Source organism: Sinocyclocheilus grahami, unplaced genomic scaffold, assembly GCF_001515645.1.
Source record: "Sinocyclocheilus grahami isolate Dianchi unplaced genomic scaffold, SAMN03320097.WGS_v1.1 scaffold673.1, whole genome shotgun sequence".
Lineage (NCBI taxonomy): Eukaryota > Metazoa > Chordata > Actinopteri > Cypriniformes > Cyprinidae > Sinocyclocheilus > Sinocyclocheilus grahami.
The window spans coordinates 117,775-138,442 of record NW_015505852.1 but is presented as its reverse complement, the minus strand read 5'-3'; the positions used below and the strand labels follow the sequence as shown (position 1 = coordinate 138,442).

Below are 20,668 nucleotides of genomic sequence, written 5' to 3'. Positions count from 1 at the left end.
TATATATATATATATATATATAAGTACATGCATACATTTCATGTAATCAGTTTACTGCAAAACAGTTTATAAAAAAGAGAAACCTGAAAAACTTTTTTTTTTTCCAAAATTATTTGTCTCTGTATTTCTATAAGCAATTACGCAGCAGCATAAACATACAGTTGAATCTTCACTCCAGATATTTATTTTTTTGTGATAAGTCCTCTTTCAACAGAGCAGCTGATAAGGATCTGTGTTTCGGAAATAGCTCACCCAAAATTCTGTCATCACCTAATAACCCTCACGATAGTTCAAACCTGTGTGACTTTATTTCTTAAAGGGAACCAAAAGTTGAACTTTTGAATTCATTAAAAAGATCTGACACGAAAAAAATTACAGTGCTTTAATGGTAATTTTGATTGACAGATTGACAGTTTATATACTCTACACTACCATTAATTTCTTTTTATTTTTTAGAATAGAAATATATTTTTTTAGAATTCTATAGAAGCTCGTTTTCACCATGGAATGGATGAATGGATGGATGGACAAAAATGAAATAAATAAATGTCCTTTTTATCTCTGAATTCAGTTTTTTTCAGGTTATAGTTTATTTTAATTCAGCTTATATATCACAATTTAAAATGTTTTGCTCACAATTCTATGTGATTTAAAGTCCGAATTACAAGACATAATTTCTGAGAAGAGAAGTCGAAAGGTATATATATAAGGTATATATAGTAAAAAAATAAACAGCAACTAAAAATGTATTTAACATGATACAGGTGAGGCTCATTCAGTGCTTTGGTTTCCCTGTACTCTTTTGCTTGTATTGTAAACCATTAAAAAAGTGCTCAAGTCCTGAGGTGATGAAGATGAATATATAAAATCTCTCCTGCACTGGGAGCAACCACTTTAATTGATGTTTGTTGGAAGACCATAACCATAAGACAGTCTACTTTCTACCCCAGTCTGTTCGCTGTGAAAAATAAACACATAATCGATGAGCACAGTATAATGGAGGAAGTAAGCTCAAGAATCGGCTGCTCTGTTGAAAGAGGACTTATCACAAAAATGAATATTTGAAGTCAGGCTTCAACTACAGGGCGATTCGCCTGTGTAGTTAGTCGTAAAAATACAGAGAGTGAAATTTTTAGAACGGAACAAAATGATGATAGCAGCAGAGCTCCCAATCTGCAGCTAAATCACAGTGTGGTATGCTTCACTGATGCATGCTGGATAATTGCTTTCGTATAACTGGTTGTGAAGGACCAGAAAATGAGGAGACCGCACCATTATCCTTAGACATTCAAAACATGTGTGACCTCTACGACATCTCCTGACAACATTTTCAAATAATGTCACGCCATTAGACTCTGCAGACCCTTTTCATACAAATACTGTAATGAGTTTATACTAAAACAACAGATTTGCTTGGTTACTTGTATGTTTAGCTGTAATCCATTTTTATTTTTCTACTTCATTGGCATAAGACCGTAGTTATCACTCCAACTGCCATCCTTAAGCAACACATTTCTCTTCAGTGCTGTCACCACCGCCTTTGTTCACAACACTGATGTTTGGAGCACAAACTGTGTCTAATAAGCCCTGGCTATCCTGTTAATACTCCATTAGGTCAGCAGGAAACAAGTAATTCAAGCAAAGCAAGCACTAATGTCTCTAAAGCATCAGCCAAGACATTCAATATCAACCTGACTGAACAAGGCTTTTGATCCAGTTCCAAAACAGACACAGGATACAGAAACAGACTGAGATTCAATCCACAATGTCCAATAGTTTATTTTAGAGACATCCTGTTAGGATACTTACAAAGTTCCTGAATTTACATCACCTGTGTGTGTGTGTGTGTGTGTGTGTGTGTGTGTGTGTGTTTGCTCTGGAGTATAAAATGTATCCTAAAGTGAGCTGAAACTGGCAAAACAGCCATTCAGGGCAACACATTCTCACTCCCAACTCGTCACATATAGATGCTTGGTCAGCACCTTTTAGCGTCATTTTTTATGTTCAGGGTCCTCCATTGCTTCAAATAAGAAACCTTTGACATCAATATGCAGACACGAAAGGCATTGGGAAATTTAGCACCATGATTAAATTATATATTGGGTAATAATATTACCATTATTGCACATGTTGGGGTGTGATTTTTCAATCTAAACAGTCACAACATTTTTATTTACATTACACTATTTACACATTTATGAGCACATAACCCAACTCCTACCCCTAAACCTAACCATTTGTCAATTTAAACCACAGGATATAACAGGCAGATAACAACTACAGTGACAATTCATTCAAAAATAATTAATATTACATAAATATTATATGGCTTCAGAGGACTTGGAGTGCAACAGGACTTATTTGTAATGCTTTCATGCTGCTTTTTTATGGTCAGTTTTTGCAATAAATACCTGTGATTGTACTTTTATTTGCCTGTTACATGCTTTATATTGTTCAGAAGTGGGTAAGGCATGGGGTTAGGTGCTCCAAAATATCGATGAAAATATACAATTATTTCTGTTTTTACAAATGCATGCAAACCATTAAATGCGTCTCGGTCTGATGCATAAGGCAAACAACTGAAAGCAATGGAGTACCCTGCACGTCGAAAAGTGAAGCTAAAAGGGTACCCTTGTGCGTTAAAAAGTGACACTAAAGGAGTACCCTTTAGAGGTCATGACCAAGCATCAATATGTATTAAAATGTTGTGCAGAGACTTACAAAGATGCCATAAATTGCAATATGCTATAAATATGGTATAGTTTTATTATTATTATTGGAAAGCAAAACGTAGTAATTACACTTACAATAATTATAGTTACAAATATTTAGCTTTATATATAGCAATTGAAGTCTATATTATGTCCTAAAAGCAATTTTAAATGCAAATAACACACTTCATCTAAACATATAACAGTAAACACCAAAAATATACACTTTTGAAAGGAAGGATTTTTTACTCAAATTTTACAATATTATGGTGCAAATTTATCTAAATTCATAAAAATTATCCAACTTCCAAGATGTACAGATTGCATGACATCCGCTCATTCAATCATGAACAAAATTCTGGGGGGGGGGGGGGGAATCCCAGACTGCACTGTATAGATTAAAGATAAAATCTGAAGCAACTAAACTGAGCTGACTAAACAAACAAGACAAGGCAGAATTTCACTAAATTGCACTTGTACGCTTATATTAATACAGACATCAGAAAAGTCCAGTGAGATGATCGAAAGAACCACTATTACAGCTGCATTAATGCCTATTGTGTGTTGTAAAAATCTGTACATTAATTAAAGAAGCAAACCTCTGTTTATCAAGAGCATTTAGGCACTTCAGCCAAGACTCCTCAAGGGAAATCAAGATGGTAATTAGGAGGTAAAGATCAGAGAGTTCTTGAGGAATAGTGCAGCCGCAACATTTCCACTGCAACACACAGTACAGAGTGACACTAAAGACCTGCATCAATAAACACACCTGAAAGTATTTTTTAATTATCTGTGTGATTGATTCATACTCAGTAGTTCTTAACCATATTGTGTACTGCCTCTTGAGACAAGTATTCATGAATCAGAGTTATACTTCATCTAGTCTCAGCCTCAGACGTCACGCCCACGGACCATTGGCTAAACGTCTGATGCATATGGCACACAAAAGTGGAAACACTTCAGCAGTTTCGAAGTCGTCATCGGATTGGTTGAATTATACAGGATTTCCGGGAGACGTGTGTGTCACGTTCTTTAACATTCCGCCTGGAAACAAAGATGCCATGACGCCAAACCCCCTCACGAAAGAAGAAAGTCATCGTGTTTACAATTGTGACATCGAGCGCTTATCAGGATCAACTAAACGCTGGATTTTCAAGAGTATGTGAAATATTTAAAGTTCACGGCATAGAATCTTTAAAATACGTCAGAGAGTTTTACACACTGGTCTGTTATTGTGGCGACATTTCCATGCCCCGAAACGTGACGCTGAACGAAACGAACTGTGATTGGCTGTTTGACATGTCGGTCAAACGGCCTCATGGGCGGGCCATGGCCAATGAAAGCTGCCATGGATTCCAGACCTTCAGCCGTCAGTCTGAAGGTCTGGCTACGCGAGACTATACTTCACCATGAGTAAGGCATTGCAGTGTCTTTTCAAATGATTGCATAGTGTTACCCAATCTTTTTTTTTTTCGTCTTCCTAACCCAAATATCTCCACAGGGCCATCAGAAAGGCTCATGTTCCAAACTCAAATCCGAAATGTGTTCTTTTAAACCCTTAAGATATAAGTCTCATTAAAATTGAACAAGATTACATTTATAAACCAAGCAAGTATTGTCAGGTATGTTATGAGAGTTTTGTTGTATATGAACTATATATATATATATATATATATATATATATATATATATATATATATACATTAAAATATCACACTAATTATTGTGTAAATCATCAAACTAATTTTAAAATTATGCCATTGTTTCCGTTTGTTTCGAAAATTAATATGCATTACCTTTGATTAGCTAAACCTCATTAAGGGTGCAACTGCATTATATTCAGTAATAAATTATAGATTTATGAATTACCTCAACAATACCAGTGCCTTTACATTATTCCAGAGAGATGAGGATTAAATTGGAATCTCAGCCCATTGTCCCTTTTTCTGTTTGCAGCAAACAGAGGCAAATGAGAGATTTGTGAGCGGGGTGAGGACAATAATCAGTCTCTGTGCAGCTGACATGTTTGAGTTAATTTAATTTCACCGGGCCGCTCCTCCTGTTCGACCCAGAATTCATTTTTTACTCCACCCCGATTCATTCACAGCTGGGGTATTAATCAGGCTCAAGTCAGGATTTACCGAAGATATGTCTTAGCTCACTGTAGACACCAGGAATACAAGAAAACAAAGACGCTATTTCATAACGGGAATAAGACAAAAAAAGTCCAAAACGTCTCTAATTGAGATGCTCACTGTTTATGTGCCTTTCTCTTCCTGTCTTCTTTTCATACTGTAAAATTCTTTCAAAATGACATGCTGCAGTAGGCAAATATGCCTTCTCTTAATTTGGGGTCCATTATAGTTTTACTCTTTTCTTTTCTCTTTGGTAACACTTTAGGAACCAATTCTCACTATTAACAAGTTGTTTATTATTAGCATGTAAATTACTAGCATATTGGCTGTTTATTAGTACTTGACCACATTGAGGGTTAGGAACATCATGACAATCTTGATTATTTATTTGTGGTATTTTCATTTCATTATAGTATGCAACTCTGGGGAATATTTCATCATGCTCTATATGCAATAGTGTATTAAAAATGAATAATATTGTGAAAGCACTCAAACAATTATTAGGGAAAAAACACCCAAGGCTTACAAATGTCAAAACAACTATTTTCAGTAAATAATGTTTTACTTCAACAGTCCTGTAGATGGTGTTTACATGAGTTGCTCTTGTATTCACCTAAAAAACGGCATTGCAGGTATTTCCTTAGAAGGTTACTTCAAAACTAAAATCTAAAACAAGATACACAATGTACAATTGATTTCACATGGTTCTTTTGGAAAGAATAAATAATGGATTTGGCTGCATTTGCTGTTGTTTTTAAAAACTCAAAACAGTTGTTGCACCGTGAGACCAAGAATGTTCAGACCTTTGATATGATTGACAGCCTTTGTTTAACATTGTTACCTGCCAAAATATAAACACCACAACTGCATAACCTCATGATTGAGACTTTTATAATGGGGCCATATAAATAAAAAAAGAGAAGAACACAAATATTTCAGCTATTCAAAATCATAATTAGGCCACCTACTAGCATCTACAATTGGCCAGCAGGTATAATTCAGTTGGGTTTCAATGTTCTTTTCAGAGCAGCATGTTCGTACACTGATTTCTCATTTGTTTACTAAACATTTTCAGGTTTTTTCCCCATTCTTTTTGGAAAAACAGAAAAAAAAGGTTGCTCAAATGAGAGTTGCATAGTGAGGTGAAGAATAACCCTCAGCATATTGCAGAATAATTGCCTTTTTCTTTCATTACATTTTCTAAGAACACATCCATTTCCAGTTTAATGGAGCTAAAACAATCCTCTACCTGTGAGCCTATATTCCTCCTAGCAAGATTGCTTGTCCTTTTTGCCTGGCAACCATGTTCACTCGTGTTGTGGTGGCATTTGTTCCTCAAACTACATCATTCCAGATGAGTGGGACTATTGAACAGCAGCAGCGAGACTCTCTGAAATGGAAAGTGCCAAAAGGCATAACTGAAATAGGAAATCTTAACAGAAAAACAAGAAGAGTTCCCATCTCAACTCTATGTTGAGGGCACGGGTGGGTATATATTATTGTCGTTGTTGTTTTATTCATTCAGTCGTGTCCAACTCTTGGTGATTTGATGGATAAAGTTCTTCCAGTTGTCTCAGTTATTATATACACCACTAGTGTACATTACTGAGCATTTGTTTTGCAGCTGCCTTTAAGGTAGTTCTTTAAAACTGCTTTACACCAAACGGCATAAATGTTCATGAATGGTGTGTGAGATTTGTCTCTGTCCACCCTTCTGAAAAGACCAGGGGCCTGTTCTTTGTATGCTGCTTTTTTTATGTAACACAGCAAGGATAATATGACGTAGCAGATTGTATAACTGTGCTAATTCATCTCTAGATAATTAGGTTTTGATTATAGTATCTGGATTGAGTAACACACATTTTTAGGTTGAGCCTGAGATAAAGACATGGTCGAAACCATGATCACAAATGCAGCAATTGGTCAAGATCAATATAATGACATCATATAACCTTATGAAATAAAATGTGTAAAAAAAATAATAAAACTACCCTACCACTGTTCTAACTGTGGGGATTGGGATTTAAAAAAATTTTTTAATAAAATAAAATAAAATAAATCAAAATAATAATAAATGTAATTTTCTTGGAAAGAAGTTAGTATTTTATTTAGAAAGGATTTATTAAATTGATCAAATCTGACAGTAAAGACATTTAAAGAATGTTCTTTTAAACGTTCTACTCATCATAAACATATACAATAATATGGTTTCCACAAAAATATGACACATAATAATAAGAAATGTTTATTGGGCATATTTTTATTAAATCAGCATATTAGACTCAAGGATCATATGACACTAAAGACTGGAGTAATGACTGCCAAAAATTCAGATTGCATATCTTGAATAAATTGCATATACGTATATTACACACATAGATGACCAGTTTTAATATTGAACAAGTAGTCTGGATAATGATGCTGGTCTAAGCTGGCCATTTCAGCAGGGAATATAATGTGTTGTTCTATCTTTGACTGTAGTTTTGCAGCAGTTGCTGGTTTTGGATGCACAGTGCTCTACAGTCACAAGGTATTTCCCCAGTCTAAAGCCTGGCATTTTCACTCCAGCTGCTCTGAGTCCCAGCCCAGCGCCCAGACTGTTTTAACATTACACCTAGAGCCTCATCAATCTTACAGTACTGTCTCGCTGCATCTCTACTTACAGTAATGGAAATCATTAAAAAGGGATTCACAAGAAGATACAAGTGCTGTGCCTGTCATCGTATTTCTTCTCTGCTGTACACACACAAACACACACACTGGAATGTTTGTAGGGAAAATGTGGGAGTGTGAATGTGTGTGTGTGTGTGTGTGTGTGTGTGTGTGTGTGGATGTGGGTCCACCCTGCTGGTTGGCAGTTTTAGAAACCGTCTGTGATCCAGTGTAGAGCTATTGAGCTGCCCTAGGGCCAGCGCTGATGATTTAGTGGCTGTGGACGAGGGAGAGGGGGGAGGAGGAGGTCAGGGCAGAAGGGAGGGAGCAGAGGACACATAGAGCAGGTGGGGGTGAGGCATCCTATCGCCTCCCTGTGGCCAACCTGTCCTTATGAAAGTGGATGACTGAGGTAATAGACTTTGACTGCTGCTATCGGTCATAGAGTTAATAGCTAGATTATGGGGAAAGATACTTTGCGCTTGGCGTTGGTATCATAGCTCCAGAGAGCCTGCATACAGAGAGAGAAAAAAATGCCAGAAAGCAATACATACTGTATGTTTTTTTTTTGCTATGGTACGATTGGGAAAACCACAGACCCTCTAGGGTTTGAACTCACAAGTCTCCAGCTGTCAGGGTTCCCATACATTTTAATTTTTTTAGTGGATCATGATGGATACGGATGTTTAATAATCATTTTATAGAGACTGCACTCACAGAGAGCAATTTCTAGGCTATTAAATATTTTAGAGCTCAGCAAAACTAGAAAAATGTATGTTCATTATAGAGAGTTCCATAACCTTCACTTGGCTTGTTAAGAAATTTATTATATATATATATATGTATTGTTTTAATTGTTATTATTATTATTTAAAGCATCAAGCTCATTAAAGTTTAAGAGATTTATGCTTGGAACAAGAAAGAAAAAAAAAACAATTAAAAATAATGTTAATTTAAGATCTATTTTCTATGGAAGCCCATTTCCACCACAAAATAAAAAAGGTAATCATGACTTTTACCTCTGACTTTTTTCTTCTTCTTGCAATTGTGAATTTATATCTCACAATTCTCAGAATTGCGAGTTTAAACACAGTGTTTAAAAAAAAGTTTACTGGTAATTTTCTGCCAGGACAAAAGTCTTTATATGTGTATTTATTACATTTTATTTCATTTATTGCTATTACATTTACATACTTTATTAAATTTTCTTTTACTCTGTGACAGAAACAGGCTTCCATAATTTTCTATAAACAGGTCTCAATATCTTAATACATATTGATTTTGTTTAAATTATTTTTCAATATTGATAATCAAAACAAGATAAAGACTGCTAATTAAAAAAAAAGCAGTGTGACTGTGGGAACCCTATGCCATTACATTTCCATTGCAATCCGGTATCCTTGACCTTGAATGTGCGCTCAATACTTGTGGCTGAACCTTTTTCTGCTAAACTCACATGGCTTATTCACCTGCTCAGGTACCTGTCACACTCTCAATACAGTGACCTTGAAGCAAAAGTCATTCATCTTTCACTTTCAAATTGAAATTTATAATGAACTAGAATGTAGCTAAGTCTCATAAACAATATTTAGGAAGACATCAGATGTCATTCCATCTAGTCCTTGATGTCCCCTGTGGCGATGGATCTATTACTCTGGACCAGTGGGTTATAGGAAATTCAAGACATTGCATTTACAAGATGTGATGCCGCCTCCTCGAGTATTTATTACAATACAGAGAGAATCCAGAGTATCCATGGGAACCAGGATAAAATAAAGTCTAAGGCTGACATTTAAATTGAACAGAAGTCAACTTCCATAACATGAAAACAAAAGATCTAAGGTATAATATAATTATAAAATTTGAACATGGTCATGTAATTCTTCCAGAACTGTACAGTACGTCATTCGAATTATGCATATTATGTTCATGTCATAGATTTTAGCCTTTGAGGCCCTCTGGAATTGCATAATTAAAATATATATTTTTAGCTTTTCTTATCAATCTAGTTCCCTAAAACTGAAATGCATTTTTTTTTATCTTAATAAATTTTTTTTTTTTCTATTTGGCCAAACAATGGAAGACAGATAAACTGTTTCCAGACAAACTGTTTGAAAGTACAGTACAGACTGCAATTCCAGTTAAACATGAATGACACTCAAAATTATCAAATATTATCCTTATATTGAATTTATTATGAGCACAAGCTGTAACACTATTGTTGTGTTTGCTTAATTGACTACATGACATTAACTTAGCTGTATATTATTGACATATTACTTTGACACTCATCTGCAGCTAATGACAGAATATTTTCTGATTATAACATTTAAACAAGAATTTTCAACACTATCTCATGGCTAATTCGTACAAATTTGTACGACCTCACTCGTACGATTTTGTACGATTTCTGTAACGGTTAAGTTTAGTAGCGGGGTTAGGTGTGGTCCTTCGTACGAATTCCTACGAATTTGCCACCTCATAAAATACGTATGATTTTTTCACAAATCGTATGAATTCATATGAGTGAGGACTTACAAATTCGTACAAATTAGCCACCTTGTCAAAAATGTTCAAATTGTCATGAGATCGGGGTTGGCATTTTCTGTAAATCTGCAGAAAAAACTTGAATTGAATTGAACTTTAAACCTTCACTGTTTCTTCAGTTCTCTATAGCTTCATAGCATCTGTAAGTTTGTCACAATATATAATAATTTAATGTACCATTTAGCAGAGTCTCTCTTAAGTTCTCAACTTTGAAGAACAGTACTGCTATCTTAGTAACTCTCTCAACCCTATTTATCTGTATCTTAAGACTGAATCTCCTTCAGGTATAAACTCAGATCACAAGCCTTTTCTACCGCTAAGTGGCTTTCTTTATTTTTCCCTATGGTAAAATTACTTACAAAGTGTTTGTCTTTGGTAAGACAACCGAGGGAGCTTGTGTCAAATTCAGTTAGCCTTCTGTTAAGTTAAACCTGGTTCACTGCACAACAGTTCAAAATTAATTACGACTGATTCCATGCCACTGACAGTGTCCACAAGTGCACAGCTCAAGCAGCGGTGAGTGATAAAGCATCACTAATGCTGTGTTAGTAAAGTACTGCAGGTCAGAGAGTACTCAATCAAAATTCAGTCTTAATTAAAACACCACATAATGCATGCTATGTTGATCACAATAGTGTACTTCTTTGTATTACTCTTATTGTCTTACAGAATGGAGCGCTGCGGTGATGTTGTATTTTTGAAGGCCAACCCTGAAGTTAGCATCAGGCTCGTTCCCTCAGCAAAAACCCAACAGGATTTGTTACAGAAAATTAGCTTTGTGACCATCAAAAGTTCATGATTCTTACATATTCTGTTCAGCATGATAATCTTTCACAAATTTGGGAAAATTAGCTGAACACAACTTTTGAATTTTTGAAGCCTAAATACAAGGGGCAGTAAAGAAAAAAGCTAAATGTATGCTATAAACAAAATACACCACTGTCACATGACCAATAAGCTCCCTCTTTAAGTCTTTATTAAAAAAACAATGTCCTGAAAGTTTGAGTTAGAATAGCTTGCAAGAGTGTGATTATAAACGCAACAAGGCTGTAATGGTGTGTGCACAACAAAAACGAATCAAAGTATTTGCGTGAATAGTTTACATGCAAAGTCAATGCAAAGACGCGAATAGACGTGAATTTTGCATCAGGCGACACGAATTGGGCGGCGCGTTTGCTGTGAATGCGGGATATAGAGGGTATGCACGTGACGTCGCTGTCAGCTGGAGTGACAACAGTTCCGCCCACTGAGTGGCAAAAAGACTGGATGGCAGCAATAGTTTTCAGCGTGAATGCGGCGACAGAACACAAACACAGCCAAAATGGGAAAGAGCTTTGCGACTGACTGTACAAATAGATTTGACAAGAAATCTGAGGATATTTTTCACAGATTGCGGAAAGCAACAGAAAAGAGAAACAAATGGATCCCTTCAATTCAAAGAAACAAATGGACTCCAAGCAGTGAAACACGGATTTGTAGATATCATTTTATGGTAATATGTTGATTTTTGTGGTAAAATCATACCCTATATATTGTATTAATACAGTTATGCCATCTTAAATTCTGCATAACTGGATGTTTTTAAATAAATACTGACAAAAACTATATAAGCTTTTGGGCTGGATGATATGATGATAAATATTTAACATTGATATAAGTGATCACCTGGATTTAGACCAACCTATTTACAAAATGTGTTCACAGGCAAATTTGCTTTATGTGTCGAAATCAGGCACATATAAATGCCAGGAAACATGATTCCTGGCTGCATATCAAAATCCATGGACCACTGGATCTTTGGTAAGTTGTGAACACTGTATCGAGTCCAACAACCTTTGGACCAACTGAATATCATTTGTTTTGCTCATGTTTTCACAGCTTCCCAATTAAATTTAGTCATGCAGCAGGCTCTTTTGCCACTCAGTCTGACTGAGGAAGCATGTTCTGGCGGGAAAGTGACGTCATTGCATACCCTCTATTCACCTCAGTTGTCTTCCATGCAATTTCAAAAATTTCAACTCGACTGGAAAATTCACTTGACGTGTTGTCGCACAAGCCAGTCAGAGAAAAGCTTGTTGACATATCCGGCTGTATCAGATTTTATTTTTATGAATGTCTTTGTGATTTTATTCACGCGAGTGATGCAAAAACATTCCGCATGTAATCTAGAGCAAGTAACGCGATGAAAATATTTGCATCGCTTTTGATGTGCACACACCATAACAATGGACTAGTGAGTAGATGAGTCTTCCTGTTCATTGTTTTCAAGTTTAACATCTTTGACAACATCTGAAGTGTCATTTAGCTACTTGTTAAGAATGCCTTTTTCAATACAAGTAGAAGCTTTAAAAAAATCACAAGGGAGTATTACTGATGTATTTTATGTCATAGAACAAAGCATGAGCATATCTTGCGCTTGTGTTAACCATTCAGGCATTTAACCAAAATCCATAAAAAAAAATGGAAGTGCTAAAATGCTAACTCATTTCTGGGTTTTTTGGCTTGCAAAAATACATCACCCATGCAGCACTCTATTTAGATTATGAAGTAAATTTGTCTCATTGTAAGCCATTTCAAAATTGTCATTTGCAGGCTTGTAAAAATGAAATTTTGATAATGAACATAAATATGAATAGGCTATAAATGTATCTTTGTGACTGCTTCTTAAAAATCCTTATCCATCATGATCCTCTTGAAAAGTCATGGAAAAATCATGGAAATGCATAATGGCTGGTTAGCACGGGAGAGAAGATGCTATAACTATACATTCTGGGGGAAAAAATAAAAAAATAAAAAAAAAATAAAAAAAAAAAAAGGTAACATATTTGAATTCAGCGATCAAATCTGATCAAATCATGCAAAGTGTCAAGATTTCTCCCATTAGTTTTTCTACAAGTGGTCCATTTCCTCCCTTTTATAATGTCTCTGGTTTAGACTACATTTATTCACCCCTGTGCATAATGCTGCACCTGACTGCATTTTCAGCATGTTTCACTTGCTTTGCCCTGCTGGGAAATGTGCCTGTGAAGTCATGGCAAAAAATAAGATGTATAAAATACATTCAGCAGAAAATCAGCTGCTGTAATGATAACACTCAGCGACTAAGTTCTTAAGTGGGACAACAAAACTGTTTATCTAAATAATTCCAAACTAACATGGGAAATCTACAGATAAAAGCACCAAACCTATAAGATTGGATTCATGTGAACTACTATGAAAACTTGTTATTACCTATAATAATGACCCTTCAGTGGTGTAACCTAACGTAGTCAACTCAAATTAAACAATGTTATATTGTTCACTAATTATTTTAAAGAAATTAATTCTTTAATTCAGCAAGGATGCATTCAATTGATCAAAATCACAAAAAAAAACATTCTGTTTCAAATAAATTTCCATTTTAAATTTCAAATAAATACTGTTCTTTAGATCTTGATTTTCATAAAACTATCTTTAAAAAACTGTTTTCAAACCTGATAATAACAAATTAAGAAAATTAGAATGATTTCTGAATATCATGTGACATTGAAGACTGGTGTGATGACTGCTGAAAATTCTTTCTATAAGAAATACAGAAAAATTGAACACACCTGTTTGAAATTGTAATAATATTTCACATTGTTACTGTTTTTTTAATCAAATAAATGCAGTCTTGGTGAGCATAAGATACATCATTCAAAAATAAAATCTATTTTTATAATATTTTATAATTTATTTGATTTTTTTATATTTTTATTTATTGTAGAAATAAAAATAAATACAATTAAAGCATTTAATTGTGCAGTGTTGCCAGATGAAACACATTTAGGTTATTTTACAAACATTTTTCATTGTAATAATGTCATATTTTCATCCCCATCAAAAAGATTTAGCTTAGATTTGTATTGTAAGCTTGCATTGGGATATGATCTCTGACGCAATGGAATAGGACAAGAACAGTGCACAACAAAGCAATAAGGGATGCATCTTCATCTCATAAACAATCTATAACAACATCTTGTTAACAGTATTGAGGGAGTAAAGCCAATAAGCATGGAACGCTCTGCTCACATGGGGGTCGGTACTGTATGCACGACTGCTCAAAAGGAGGTCAATCAATCGGTTTGACACCGCACGGTTCAGTTTGCATCTGCTTGATCAGTGCAGACATAAAGAATATTCCATAACCACAGGGCACATGAGCTGTACTACCAAAACAGAATGACTCTTTTTCTGTAAAAGTGCCGGTAACTGCATAACTACTCAGAGTGGCTGCAATGTGTCTTGCAATGCAGCTTTAGATCAAATGCAATAGATCAATTGGTGGCGTTGCATTTCACATAACCAGAGGGAACAGCACATTGTGCGTTCATCACAGTGAATGTGTGCTCAGCTAACTGTGAGTTTAGTCAGCCTGCTTCATCCTGGCATTGAATGACTCCTCTGTTCAGGCCCAAAATGATTTCCAAGCAGTCTTACTGCAGTACTTTCTAATGTATGGATAGTTTGACAGTGGGAAAAAAAATGAATTTGTGAAATATATTCATGACAAAATGCATCAGTGAAAATATTGGAAACACTCTCATGCATCAAAATCTAGCTTGACTACAAATCAGAAATTACATTCTAGCATAAAAAGTAATGTTGCGTGAATATCAAAACTAAAAAAAGATGCAAACTGGATTGTGTTTGCTTTAGAGCTGAATAATGAGCAGCACGGCAGCATCACATTGAGGTGTTTGGCCAAAGCTGATCAAGTCATATATATTCAGCTCATGCCAATCTATAACAACATCTTGTTAACAGTATTGAGGGAGTAAAGCCAATAAGCATGGAACGCTCTGCTCACATGGGGGTCGGTACTGTATGCACGACTGCTCAAAAGGAGGTCAATCAATCGGTTTGACACCGCACGGTTCAGTTTGCATCTGCTTGATCAGTGCAGACATAAAGAATATTCCATAACCACAGGGCACATGAGCTGTACTACCAAAACAGAATGACTCTTTTTCTGTAAAAGTGCCGGTAACTGCATAACTACTCAGAGTGGCTGCAATGTGTCTTGCAATGCAGCTTTAGATCAAATGCAATAGATCAATTGGTGGCGTTGCATTTCACATAACCAGAGGGAACAGCACATTGTGCGTTCATCACAGTGAATGTGTGCTCAGCTAACTGTGAGTTTAGTCAGCCTGCTTCATCCTGGCATTGAATGACTCCTCTGTTCAGGCCCAAAATGATTTCCAAGCAGTCTTACTGCAGTGCTTTCTAATGTATGGATAGTTTGACAGTGGGAAAAAAAAATGAATTTGTGAAATCATAATATATTCATGACAAAATGCATCAGTGAGAATATTGGAAACACTCTCATGCATCAAAATCTAGCTTGACTACAAATCAGAAATTACATTCTAGCATAAAAAGTAATGTTGCGTGAATATCAAAACTAAAAAAAGATGCAAACTGGATTGTGTTTGCTTTAGAACTGAATAATGAGCAGCACGGCAGCATCACATTGAGGTGTTTGGCCAAAGCTGATCAAGTCATATATATTCAGCTCATGCCAACATGACACCACAATGCTGCGTCCTCACCCTCCTTCCATGCCCGCCTGTGCTGCATTACTTCTGGCTGTTACCCCAGCGAGGAGTAATGTCAGTACACAAGGACAGTTTTCTCTCATTCATGGGCCTGACAGCACTACCAGCTAATGCACATCCCATCCACTGCCACTGGACTCCACTTTTCTCAAATTGCACTGTATATATGAATAGAGATGTGCTTTACGCACTCTGTGACAGAGGGGAGACTGGGGTTGGTTGTCATATGGGGACATTAGTATCTTCAAAAATGTGCTTTCTCTAGCAGTGGATTCAGAAAGCTAGCTTAAAATCTGGAGAATGAGAATAATTTTACAATTCCAATATATATTTAAATATAATACAATAATACAATTCAAAATAAATGTCATTGTATTTCAAAATGTATTTTATTTTCTTGATAGCATGAAAATATTAAGACGTTTTTCTTATTATTATCAATGTTGAAAACATTTCTGCTGCTTAATATTTTTGTGGAATGTATGTATGTATGTATGTATATATACTGTATAACTATATAATATTTTATATGTATTTTATATGTATGGAGGGCCAAATTACTCAAAATTAAATTATTAAATAAATGTTGAAATATATAAAGAAATCGTTAAATACATAATTAAATAATTAAATGCATAAATAAATGCATAAATATTTATTCATTTATTTATTTATTTATTCGTTCGTTCGTTCATTCATTCATTCATTTCCTCCACATCATATTTTCAGGGTTGCAGTTGTCGGGACGTGCAAAAAAATAAATGAATGAATGAATGAATACATTAATTAATTAATTAATTAAGGAATGAATAAATAAAGGAATTAATGAACTTTAATTTATTAATGAAATTACTTTAATGAAATTAATTTATTTATGCATTTAATTATGTATTTAACAATTATTTAAAACCCTATAATAGGCTATTAATTGACAACATGCCCTGTTTGTTAAAGTTGGAAATGTTCAGTTCAGTTCAGTAGCTTTGATGTGGGCAAGACTTTGGTGTCTATACAGAAAATGAATGACCATAAAATAAACCTATTCTGAGAAATATTAATGTGTGAGTGACTACTAGCCTCAATCTCCCCTACTGCCTTTCTGGGATCAATCATGTGTATCTACCAGACTATTTATCCATGGATCTGTAATCCCACAGAGCTCTTACCTTCAGTCAGGCCTATGTTGATGCTCCAGTAACTCTGCAGACACTGCATTTCCTTCTTCATTCCCCTCTTGCAGCGGCAGTCGAACAGAGCCATCTCCTGCAACACTTCCAGGGCTACCTGGCAATCCCTATTGGCCAACATGGTGTTCCTGTCCTTGCCTGCCAGACACTGCCTCAAGATCCTGAAGCGATGGCTGCACTTTTGGTCCTGGTTACACTTCTCGGTGGCTCTTAAACAGTCCATTGACTCTTGGTGCCCAGACTCAGATAGAGCGGAAGAGCCCGACATGGAGAGCACAAGCTCATCTATGAAGGAGGGTGGAGAGGAACGGAAGTTTAGGTATTTATTTATTTATTTTTACATACTGTATAGACTGATGCCCCATTAACACTAGTCGTCAACAGAATAACAGAATAAAAGTTGAACAAATCTTTATCTCTGACAAATGAATCTATAAAGACATCAGTGACTGCATCCACTCATTTTCTCATTATAAAATATTATTTTAGTCGATGACTAATACAGCCAAAGAGTGCAATTTAAAGATCATCAAGCCAGTGGCAATGACCAGATAACTGTGAAACCATTTTAATGGCTCACAAGGATCACTTGACAGCTCAGAATGGTGTCAAAGCATGAAAAAACATCCCTTGAAGAGTAAAATATCATATACATCACACAAAAGACTTCTAATTAGCATGACATGAGTCACCAGTAAATAACAGTCTTTTTTTAGTATTTGTTAAAAATTGGTTTAATTGGCAGCTGGCAAATGCTCTTTATACCTTCCTCATATTAATGCTTTATTATTGCTTTTTTCACAATATTAACCTTTTACACTTCTTTCTATGTGCTTTGACAGCGACAGATAATTGTTTTGTGCATGTATGCTTATTATTTTTGGTCATGGGATCATTATAACGGAGGTGCAACCCACCAGTGACACCTACAGGTGTAAATACATCAGCATACTTACCAATCTCTTTTTTATTTTTTTTATTAAAACTGTTCAGAGCACATCAGAACCAGAATGAAAGATTCAGACACACCCTTGGACAACGACTCACTGACGAATGCTTTGCATATTTTTCAGAAATAAAAACACTGAGAAATAGCCCACGGCGAGATGCTCTAAGAATGCAAATGTGAAAAGAACAAAATCTGGAAAGTAGTTAGATAACACTTTACATTATATTTTAATATAGATATCAATATTACCCACTGTAGTAAGGAGATTTCACATCATCACTTATAATAACACTGCAACATTAACATTAATTTAAAGCATAACTGGCGGTTGAATATCTATATCAGAATGTCTGAATGATTAATATGTTCTGCAGACTCTTTAAATATTCAGCTTAAGTTTCATCATATGGTGCGCAGAAAGGATCAAGTCTTGTGGCCAGTGATAAATCTACAAAGTGACCTTGATAAAGCTCACCTTTCCTATACGGTGGTTCATTTTCTATGCACTGACTCTTAATGAATGGGATTTGAACTATAGGACATTCATTAGATAACAATTAGCCGTCATGTAAAACTATAAAATAACGTGATCAGTTACCTTGAATGAAACGCAGCTCATGTTAATCATGCATTACATAATTACCATCAATTTAAATATGCGAGTTTCACGAAGTGCCAAGTTCATATGTCTTCAGTTCCCATCTCCATAAATGAAAACGTGAAATGTAATGAATGAATGCCGTTGTTTTTCTGCTCGTTATCGAACTTGACCTCATCATTTCACATAACTTCATAAACTATCATGGTATCAGATATGCAGTGTAATTCCTTAATTTCATTATCGCATTCGCTTGAGGAAAGTCAATTTAAATAAAATTAACCTAAAGATTCAGTTAAATTAAATAGCATGAGCAGATTTTGCTTTCAGTTCGTCTAAATAAAAAGGCTAAATCTCGCAAAAATGCTGTGAATACAAACAAATACTTACCTAAAAAGAGCAGAAAGCCGTAGAAATAGATATACATATTTCTGTTTCTGATAGAGAGTCCGCGTGCGTTAAAAGGTGCCGTTCGTGCTGTCATACGTTCCCTCCAACTGACTGTATTCTGCTTAGTCCTCTTAAAATACCGATGCTGCTCTAAACGCTCTATGACCTTAAAAATCCCAAATTGTATCCAGCGTTTGTCGGACCATGATTATTTTTCCCGTCTAAATAATCCAAAGCCTCATATAAAGAGGGAAAAGTTCTCTGTTCCGCTCAGCAGGGTAACTAAACCCCAGGTCTCCGTAGGAACCGTTTATTCGTGGTGGTTTCGTGTGGACAGACGCATATTTCCCAGTGCTGATGTTCTACTATCGCAAAGGACGCAAAATAGCAACGTCTGGCTCACTAAAGCAAAGCTCCTCTATAGCATATTCCCACTCCCGTTTATCTCCGAAATGAAATTCCCAAGCAACGGCAGTGAGAAACTTCAGACGGCGGAGCTCTGCGGACAGACTTCTGTCTCTGGCGGAGGCAGCTCGCTCCTGCGAAGCGAAGTATAAGCGAGCGCATCCGCGTGCGTTAAAAGGTGCCGTTCGTGCTGTCATACGTTCCCTCCAACTGACTGTATTCTGCTTAGTCCTCTTAAAATACCGATGCTGCTCTAAACGCTCTATGACCTTAAAAATCCCAAATTGTATCCAGCGTTTGTCGGACCATGATTATTTTTCCCGTCTAAATAATCCAAAGCCTCATATAAAGAGGGAAAAGTTCTCTGTTCCGCTCAGCAGGGTAACTAAACCCCAGGTCTCCGTAGGAACCGTTTATTCGTGGTGGTTTCGTGTGGACAGACGCATATTTCCCAGTGCTGATGTTCTACTATCGCAAAGGACGCAAAATAGCAACGTCTGGCTCACTAAAGCAAAGCTCCTCTATAGCATATTCCCACTCCCGTTTATCTCCGAAATGAAATTCCCAAGCAACGGCAGTGAGAAACTTCAGACGGCGAAGCTCTGCGGACAGACTTCTGTCTCTGGCGGAGGCAGCTCGCTCCTGCGAAGCGAAGTATAAGCGAGCGCACGTGCCCCCGTTACGCACTCCAGCCCACATGTTAAATGATCCGGCGACGGATGAGTTAATCAAAACGCGCACAAACGGGGAGTCGAGCAGACTCAACACACTATGGCTAATTAATAAGTTTTAGGGCAAAGTATAAATGCAACTTTTGATAAGAGGTCATTAACTGCTCTTGCAATTGTGTAACTACTATACAAATGGAAAGATACCCATCTGTGAGCATTCAAGAAAGACTTGTGGTCTCACCGCCTGGCTAGGCTGATCTGTGGCTGGTTTTAAAGGGGTTTGGGGCAATTTTCAGCTCCTCCGGCCGGATTAAAATTGACCAATAAGATAAATTACTTAGGAACAGATACTTGTGTCATGAGTTTGAAGATTCACAGGTCTCTAGACTAGAGATGTCATATCATCATCATCACAAGTTAATGCATGTAATCATCTGATATAGCTAGTCACACAGTGTGGGAAAACATCATAATTAGGCTATTTGCAAGTCTGATGTAAATATTGCAGGGAGACCAGAACCTGACGTCATGTAAAATGTGCCTGCATTTCTAGAAACAGGTGTTTATTGGATCTGGTTACGCTAATATGGATTTCACAAGTCAGTGAACCCTGGCCAAAGACAAGTGTATAGTTTGTTATTCCTTGGATGACTCGGCAGTGTTTGGTTATACTAAGGAGTCAAGGTTTCGCAGCTTAACATGGCCCTGTTAGGCCCTGTAGATAATTAATCATCTTTAATAATGTGAAATGGACATTTATTGAATTTATTTTTGGAAAGAATTTATTTAGAACATTCTTGGTGCCATCATCCAATCACAATTGTCATGCCGGCACTATCCTGTA

The 20,668-nt window shown here is 36.1% G+C and overlaps 1 protein-coding gene across 3 annotated transcripts in view; it reads right to left on the bottom strand.

The window, feature by feature from the left end:
* Nucleotides 1–19,275, bottom strand: part of LOC107559068 (GDNF family receptor alpha-2-like) — an 87,192-nt gene extending 67,917 nt beyond the window's left edge. For all 3 annotated transcript variants that reach the window (XM_016242801.1, XM_016242800.1, XM_016242802.1), the window contains exons 1-2: nucleotides 18,749–19,275; nucleotides 16,791–17,096 (exon numbers count right to left, since the gene is read on the bottom strand). In XM_016242801.1, coding sequence (XP_016098287.1) covers nucleotides 16,791–17,096; nucleotides 18,749–18,842 — 400 coding nt within the window. In that variant the 5' untranslated portion in view covers nucleotides 18,843–19,275. The remainder of the gene's footprint in view (nucleotides 1–16,790; nucleotides 17,097–18,748) is intronic.
* Between the last annotated feature and the right edge of the window lie 1,393 nt (nucleotides 19,276–20,668).